Below are 8972 nucleotides of genomic sequence, written 5' to 3'. Positions count from 1 at the left end.
AAATGTCCACCTTCTTCCTCAACCGAGGTTTCCCCAGCTCCATTGTCGACAGGGCCCTCAACCAGGTCTGACCCGTCGCATCCTTCACAGATGCTTCCAGATCTGCTGAGCTTTTCCAGCAACTTTGTTTTTGTACCGGGTATTTATACCCTAATGTCACGTTATGACACTGATAATATCATGAGCATTTCTATTAATGATATCGCGACCTTGAGACATAACATATCCATTTTTTCTTAAGATGAAAGAAATTCCAAACAGTTAGAAAGTAATGTTGCCATAGTCCTACCAGACCATAAGCTGATCTCTCATTAGAGACAGACAACCGGTAGTCGTTTAATCAGAGGGGCACTACACCTCAGGTGAGAGAAGTTGAGAAGGAGGGTGTTCATGGTAACCTCAGCCAGTGTGGAGATTGAACTCAAACCCTGTTGCCATCACTTTGCATTGCAAATAAGTTATCCAGCTAGCTGATGCCCTTCACAGTTTTATGCAGGCATATAATATCAATTCAGTAATTATATAGACAGGTAAAACAGAGTTTACAAGACCAACATTTCAAAACTCAATGTAATGCTTTTCTCAGGAACAAAAGTGTCTGGGCTAGTATTAAGCTAAGTTTATTATAGAGTAGCATGCCATGCTTCAAGTGATCCCAGTGTAAGATGGAGAACAAGATCTTTAAACCCTCAGGCCATATGCTATTGATACAGTGATGATACAATGAGCATGTTTTTTAACGGCATACTGACTACAAGACATAACAACATCTCAATTCCATCTTCAATACCTGTCATTCCCCCAATACCATTCCTACTTTTGCTCCCTTGTTTGAGGGTTGAAAATGTGCATTTACCACTGGATCACAACAATCTATTTGCAAGAAGGGTCACTGGACCCAAAAGTTAACTCTATTTTTCCCTTCACAGATGCAGCCAGACTTGCTGAGCTTTTCCAGCAACTTTGTTTGTGAATCTATTGCAAGATTTGGATTGATCACGTTAGTCGCTTTTGCCAAAACCATTCACAGCTCTGCTGCCATCCCTGTAGAACCCTTTTTGAATCAATTTCTCTTCTCTCACGGTAATTGGTGTGGTGACCAGTCTGTCCTTGCTGGTTTTCAGCCGCTGCTTGTATTTGTTATCTTTAATGCGGACGTCTCAAGGTCTTTCTGTCTTTGCAGCGCAGAATCTAGAGCACCACCTCTTTTTTACCTTGGTGATCTGTACATATATCATTCACTGCTTCCGTGTGGTAGCTTATTTATAGCTGGTCACCTTTGTTTTAATTTTTTGCTCTCGTCATGGGTGCAGTTCACATTTCACTGAATAACACTTTCTTAGATCTTTATCACTGTCATGTTGTGAGATCATATTAATGTTGTGAAGAGAGAGAGAGGAGTCAGTTTTCATTCCAGTGAACAGAAACCTTTTAACAAGTATATACAGATAATTAGGCAAAAGACAGCATTCCTAGAACCTTACTGGTTCCTAGTTCCAAATGTGACAGGATATCACTGGTGATGTATACCATTTAGGAGTATAATGGAGCTTAACAATTATCACAGAAACCATCATAAATTGCTTGCCCACCTCCATTATTGACTCATCAAATGCTGAACTGACTAAATTCCTATTCCCTAATGTCTAGGTTGCGACTGACGTACTTCATTATTAATAGCAATTTGATACGCATGGCAATTTACTGGGCCATGTCACAATCAACTAATTGGAAATATGGATTTGTTTTTATCCATTCATTCATCCATCCATTCAGGCCAGCATTTTCTGGCCCTCACCCCCACCCCCAACCAGTTGGTGAGAAGGTGGTAATGAGCTGCCTTCTTGAACTGCTGCATTTCATGTGGTAAACATATAGCAGTGGGATGCTAAGACCTTTGAGCCTGCTGCACCATTTGATATGGTCAGCTGATCATCCAGCACAGTAGCCAATTCCCACTTTCTCCCCAAACCCTTTTACCTCTTTAATGCTAAGAACTATATTTTGGGAACATTCAATATTTTGGCCTCAACTGCTTTCTGCAGCAGAGAGTACACGGGCGCTCCACTCCCAGGGTGAAGAAATTTCTTCTCATCTCAGTCCTAAATGGCCTCGTATTCTTAGATTTGACCTTTAATTTTAGTCTTCAGGTCATTGAAAACATCCTTCCTGTGTTCATCCTGTCCAATCCTGTTCAAATTTTATGATGTGGAGATGCCAGTGTTAGACTGGGGTGGCCAAGGTCAGAAATCACACGACACCAGGTTATGGTTCAACAGGTTATTTGAAAACACAAGCTTTCAGAGCCTCGCTCCTTCTTCAGGTGTTCGTGAGAAACAGAATTTATGAGTAAAAGATCCACACCACTGCTGAGGATATATTAAACAAACCTAAGATGCTGTTAAATCTTTAATCAGTTAAAGGTTTTAATTGATTAATATGTATACGAAATCCCCAAATTCCTTTCAAGTCACTGTCCTGAGAGAACTATAGATTTTACCAGTGTAAAAAAAGAGGTGACATTTTAGGTCAGAGAATACATGTTAGGTGTGAGGCCTTGTTTAGAATTTGTTTGTGTTTTGGTTTGGAGGCAGGATGGTTTTATTTCTAAAGTAGGAATTTATTAAATGCCACTGACCGTCTATAAATTGTGTGTTTTTTAAAGTGTGTGTGTGTGTGTGTGTGTGTGTGTGTGTGTGTGTGTGTGTTTTTTGGGGCTGGGGGGGGGGGAGAGAGAGTGAATGAGAGAGTGTGTGTATGTGGGAGTGAGTGTGTGAGAGAAAAGGAGCGTGTGTGTGTGTGAGAGTGTGAAAGAGAGAGTGTGCGTATGCACGCGCATGCGACAGAGTGTATAGTGTGGTGGAGTCACCCGTAGTGCGACATGAACCCAAGATCCTGGTTGAGGCTATCCTCACAGGTACCGAACTTGGCTATCAGCCTCTGCTCGGCAACGCTGTGTTGTTGCCTATCCCTAAGTCCACCTTGGAGGACGTTTACCCGAAGATCCAAGGCCGAATGTTCTTGACCACTGAAGTGTTCCCGCACTGGGAGGGAACATCTCTGTCTGGCGATTGTTGCACGATGTTCATTCATCTGTGTTTGCGTCTGCATGGTTTCGCCAATATACCATGCCTTGGGGCATCCTTGCCTCCAGCGTATGAACTAGACAATGTTGGCCGAGTCACATGAGTATCTGCCATAAATGTGGTGGGTGGTGTTCCCACGTGTGATGGTAGTGACCATGTCAAAGATCTGACATGTCTTGCAGAGGTTGCCATGACAGGGCTGTATGGTGTTGTGGTCGATGTTGTCCTGAAGGCTGGGTAGTTTGCTGCGAACAATGATCTGTTTGAGATTTGGCAGTTGTTTGAAGGCAAGAAATGGAGGCGTGGAAGATCTTGGCAAGGTGCTCATTGTCATCGATAATGTGTTGAAGGCTGCGAGGAACATGGCGTAGTTTCTCCACTCCCGGGAAGTACTGGACAACAAAGGCTACCTATTGGACATATCCTGTGTCTGTCTTCTAAAGAGGTTTTTTTTCCTTTATTTATTCACGGGATGAGGGTGTCACTGGCCAGGCAGCATTTATTGCCCATCCCTTATTGCCCAGAGGGCAGTTCAGAGTCAACCACGTTGCTGTGGGTCTGGAGTCACATGTAGGCCAGACCTGGTAAGGATGGCCGTTTCCTTCCCTAAAGGACATTAGTGAAGCAGATTGGTTTTTCTGACAATGGATTCATGGTCATCATTAGATTCTTAATCCCAGATATTTATTGAATTCAAATTCCACCATTTGCTGTGGCAGGATTCAAACCTAGGTCTCCAGAACATTATCTGGGTCTCTGGATTAACAGTCCAGTGATAATACCACTAGGCCATTACGGTTTTTCGCTGTGGAGGTTGGAACTGGTGATCGATGAGTTGAGCATCGTATCCTGTTCCTATGAGGGTGTCCTTTAACACCTTCAGGTGTCTGTCGCATTCCTCCTGACCTGAACAGATCCTGTGTATGCGTAGGGCTTGTCTCTAGGGGATGGCTGTTTTAATATGTTTAGGGTGGAAGCTAGAGAAGTGCAGCATCGTCAGGTTATCTGTGGGCTTGCAGTAGAGTGAGGTACTGAGGTGTCCATCCCTGATGGAGACATGTCCAAGAATGAGACTGATTCCAAAGAGTAGTCCATGGTAAGTCTGACAGTGGGTTTCCATGAGATGCCCTATTCCATAAGACACCCACAATGCTGTTAAAGAGGGAGTTCTAGGATTTTGACCCAGCAGCAGTGAAGGAGTGGTGATACAGTAAATAAGTCAGGACGGTGGGTGGCCAATGTCACTGATTCTCATTCAAAGAACACTCTAGATGTTTCAGATCTGAAGATATATTATGTTCAGATAGCAGATGTTAAATGTTAACTGGAGCTTCAAAGCAAGGCAATGAGTCTAATAAAGAGAAACCAAAATTTGAACTGTGTTTAAGTCAGAAGGATTGTGACTACAGATTTGAGGTTTGACTGCTTCCTAGTTGACCTCCCATTATCAACAAATTGAAATTTCGGAGAACAGAGTCTCAATTATAAGTATAAAGTCCTCAAAGCCTACTAGAAGCTATGTGCATGCACTGGTGTCTTCAGAAATCAAGCAAGATACAATCCCATGTCCCTGAGATTATGGATTGCAGAGACTGCTTATGTTAACTGGCTTGTTACTGGTTGTTTAGAAAATAGGAACCATTGGGGTCAATCTTGAGGGTCATTCAATGTTAATTTTACAGTGTTACAACTACAGGAATAAGGATGACGATTTAATTTGGCTGTCTGTCTGCACTGTAACACCTAATTTAAAAGAAGACTGTGATAATGAACACAAACTGCGGGGGGAAAAGCTCAGTAGGTCAGACAGCATCTGTGTGGAGAGAAACAGAAATAACATTTCAAGTCTATGACATTCATCAGAACTGAGAAATGTTAGAGATGTGATAGATATTGAGCAAGGGGAGAATAGGCCAAGAACAAAAGGCAGGTCAATGACAGAAGAAAGGAGACTTGACTGACTGAAAACTTAGTCCTCCAGGGCCAATGGAACTAGAGATTGAGCAAGTATAGAAACAAATGTGTCTAGAGGAGGTGTGCTGCTAACTAAAAAAGGAAAGAAAAGGAAAAGAAAAAGAAATGGGTACAGAATTTACAGCATGAAATTGTTGAAGTCAATGTCCAGTCCAGAGGTACCATGCCTAAGTGAAAGATGAGGTGCTGTTCCTGAAGGTCACATTAAACCTAATTTTAAATGATGCAATAGGCCAAGGATAGTTCTGAAGAAGGGTCACTGGACCTTTAATGCTAACTCTGCTTTCTCTCCACTAATACTGCCAAACCTGCTGTGTTTCTCCAGCAATTTATGTTTTTTGTTACAGTAATGTCAGTGTGAGAGCAAGATGGAGAATTAAACTGACAGGCCACCTGAAGATTGGGATTGTCCACCGAAGGCTAAGAAAAACAGAATAATTGATCTTTTTATAAATAAGCATTTATTTTTAGAAAGATTACAAAAAACAACACCAAATGTTCACTTTTCTTATAAGTCATGTAATAAAAATACAAATTGTCTCGAATACATTAGTTTTACAAAACTTAAGTTGGTTTAGGAAGGCAATTTTGTCACAATTTACAGAGTACTGGGCTGGTTTAACAAACATAATATTTAGCAACCTTACAAACTAATCTCTTGAAACTAAAATAAACCGTTCGCAATTGCATTAGGAAACAAACTACTCCTAATAAATATTAAATGCTTTAAAAAGATGGGATCAACTTCCAACAAATTAACTTATGTGGAACATATAATTTTAAATTTTCCAACAATCAATCTTCTCAAAGGTTGACTGCTTATACAGTTTAAGACTTTAATGGTCCACCACAAAAATGTATCCATTAAAGTGTACAGATTGTTAGAATACAAAATATTAATTTCTAACATTCCTGTAAAATAAATCTTTTATTTCCTCACAAACCTAATCTAAATTAACATCCATGGGTAACCGATATTTGAAAACCCTATAATCATCAAAAATACACTTAGATTTTGAAAACATTTCAATTATGTCATAAAAGTGATTTCGATGACTCTTGATAAGTAAATTGTATTTTCCCTTTCCTGTCCATTGTTCCAATTATGTGCTGCTTATTCAAATTAAAAAACATTTTTATAGGATAAAGGACAAGGTAACAATTAGAGTTTATGACACACAATAACTTAATAGATATTACCAATCATTAACATTTTCAAAATTTTACAGCAGTACTTCTATAAGATTGCATGAACTCCAATATGGTGAAACAAGAAAACAACAAATTCACAAAGCTGCTGGAAAAGCTCAGTGGGTCTGGCAGCATTTGTGAAGAAAAAAAACAGAGTTAACGTTTCAGGTCTGGTGACCCTTCCTCAGAACCCGGACTCGAAACGTTAATTCTGATTTTTCTTCACAGATGCTGCCAAACCTGCTGAGCTTTTCCAGCAACTTCTGTTTTTGTTCCTGATTTACACCATCCACAGTTCTTTTGGTTTTTAAGCAAATTCAGTTTTCTTCGTAATCTCTGGAATGATGAACAACTCTGAAAGATTAGAGTGCAGAGTGCTTAAAAAGGATGTCAAATTATAACTTTAAAAAAGGAACCACATGTATAAAAAATAGCAGTTGTAACCAACTTTTCTCAAACAAACATGGATTTTATGGTATTAAATTTTTAATAGCTTTCAACAATTTTTTTATTTCCCAAATATGTTTTAAATTTCAGAAAGCTTTAATTCCTGATTTTCTTATGGATAGAGGCATTGCCTTGTATAGTAGTAAAGCACACATACAAGAGGTTCTCAGATTTAATTAGCAATCTGTCAATTTAACTAATCTAAGCTAGAGGTGCTACAAATTGGTCATGGGTACTAAGACTGGAGGAATTCCACTATGGTTTTCATTCAGACTGCTATTCAGTGCTTCTAACCGTATGTATACGTTTGTCAGTCCAGAACCACACTGAACTCCATGGTTGCTGCAGCAGTGAAAAAAGCAAATTTAAAATGGTAAATTTAAGTAAAATTAAAATTATCTATTTCTCAGTGAAACTAATGAATTTCAACAAAAAAAAACTTGCATGACTTTGTCATTGGATAACTTTCTTGTTTTAAAAATTAGAAAGTAGGACTACCACAAGGATATATTGTTTACTCTTCAAGGTACAGCAGAGAATAATGCAGCTGACGGGTACAGACAAAGAAAGTTTTTGATAAATTAGTCTGACCCTGATGTTTTGACTCACGCTGGGCTGCATAAATGCGAGGAATTTTTACCTTCCCAGATCAATTTTTCTTTATTCATGGGATTTGAGCATTGCTGGTGGGGTTAGTACTTCTTGCCTATTCCCAGTTGTACGTGCACTGAGTGGCTTGCTCAGCCACTTCAGAGGACAGTTATTAGTCAACCACATTGCTGAGAGTCTATAGGTCTGTAAGGACAGCAGACTTCCTTCCCTAAAGGACATTAGTGAACCAAATGGCTTTTTATGACACAGATTGTTTCACAGTCGCCATTAATGAAATTGGCTTCCAATTGTGAGTTCATTAATTGAATACAAGTTCCACAAGTAGCCATGGTAGGTTTGAACCTACGGCCCCAGAACCTGTGTGTGTCTGGATTATTGGTTCAGTAACATCACAATACCACCATCTCCTCTACCCAAATGGCTATTCTCCATGACCTAAACAACTGCTGATCATTGTGATTTTGGAGCATGAAAGCCAATCCCAGTTCCATTCAGTGCATGTAAATTCAAGCAGAACTCATTGAGTAGGAAGACTAGCTGATCTTATTTCCGAGGTACAGAGAAGCCATTTCTAAAATCTTTTAGTTGTTTCTAAAGCTACTCCAACTAAAATGAGCTAATTCAACAGTAGAGAGAAATTATGGTCACCGAGTTAATAAGATATATAGGACCAGAAATAGGCCATTTGGCCCATCAAGTCTGCTCTGCCATTAAATCATGGCTGATATGCTGGGTCAATTACGCTGGGTCAATGGCACTGTGAGTCAACCTACAGTAGGTGGACTGCAGCAGTTCAAGAAGGCAGCTCACCACCAACTTCCCAAAGGCAACTAGGAATGGGCAAGGAATGCTGGTCAGCCAGCGACACCCACTTCCCACAAGTGAATAGAAAAAAAAATATAATGTTCAATGTAACATTGTGCAAAGTATTGACCAACTGATCCAACAGAGGTACATTCCAGCTCATTATTTTTCATGTGAAAATTGATTTTAAAAAGCCAGAAAATAAATTTGTAAAATTATGAATGAAAAACCAATAAAAACTAAAAACAAAGCATGTTAACTTGTAGACAACATATGTGAATGATAATGTGACCAAGACCAATTAACTTATGTAACTGATAGAATTGCAAAACTATTTATTTTGAATAAAAGCAGTAATTGTAAAGCTTCTTGTCAAAATCACATTTCCCAGTTCGGCTGTTGTACATACAAAGCATATTTCAGTGAATGAGGCTCTTAGCAATGGGTACAGCTGATATTCCTCCAGTAAAAGTTAAAATATATATTTGATGGTTATTGAGGATTGGATTGGTTGTGAATACATCCAGGACAACAATGCAAGGTATCATGAACAAATATATCACATTCCACGCAATAGATGTTCTGGCATGCATTGCATTTGTATACCTGCAAGTAAACAAGGACAGTGTCAGATAGTAATTGTAAAATTGTGCAAGCATATTGGCTAATGCATTTTTTTCCTCAATACCATGCACCCATCTGTAAAATGAAAGGGCAAGTCCAGCATTCTATCTCATTTGTCAGTAATATTATTAAGTCAGCTGCAAGGATTCAAATACAGTCCGTCCTCCAATTTCCCACCAGCAAGCACTTCTTTTAAAAGATGAATCATTTAACTTACTGTAACATTGAAGGAGA

At 39.3% G+C, this 8972-nt stretch overlaps 1 protein-coding gene across 2 annotated transcripts in view; it reads right to left on the bottom strand.

Moving 5' to 3' along the window:
* Window positions 1-5504: 5504 nt before the first annotated feature.
* Window positions 5505-8972, bottom strand: part of gtf2h2 (general transcription factor IIH, polypeptide 2) — a 44410-nt gene continuing 40942 nt past the window's right edge. The window contains exon 16 of one of the 2 annotated variants that reach the window (XM_048595000.1): window positions 5505-8720. In XM_048595000.1, coding sequence (XP_048450957.1) covers window positions 8607-8720 — 114 coding nt within the window. In that variant the 3' untranslated portion in view covers window positions 5505-8606. The remainder of the gene's footprint in view (window positions 8721-8972) is intronic. The other variant, XM_048595001.1, reaches the window with a different exon arrangement.

The sequence above is a fragment of the Rhincodon typus genome, chromosome 3 (genome assembly GCF_021869965.1).
Source record: "Rhincodon typus isolate 14 chromosome 3, sRhiTyp1.1, whole genome shotgun sequence".
Taxonomy (NCBI): domain Eukaryota; kingdom Metazoa; phylum Chordata; class Chondrichthyes; order Orectolobiformes; family Rhincodontidae; genus Rhincodon; species Rhincodon typus.
The sequence above is the reverse complement of the archived record's forward strand: the minus strand, read 5'-3'. Positions and strand labels throughout refer to the sequence as shown.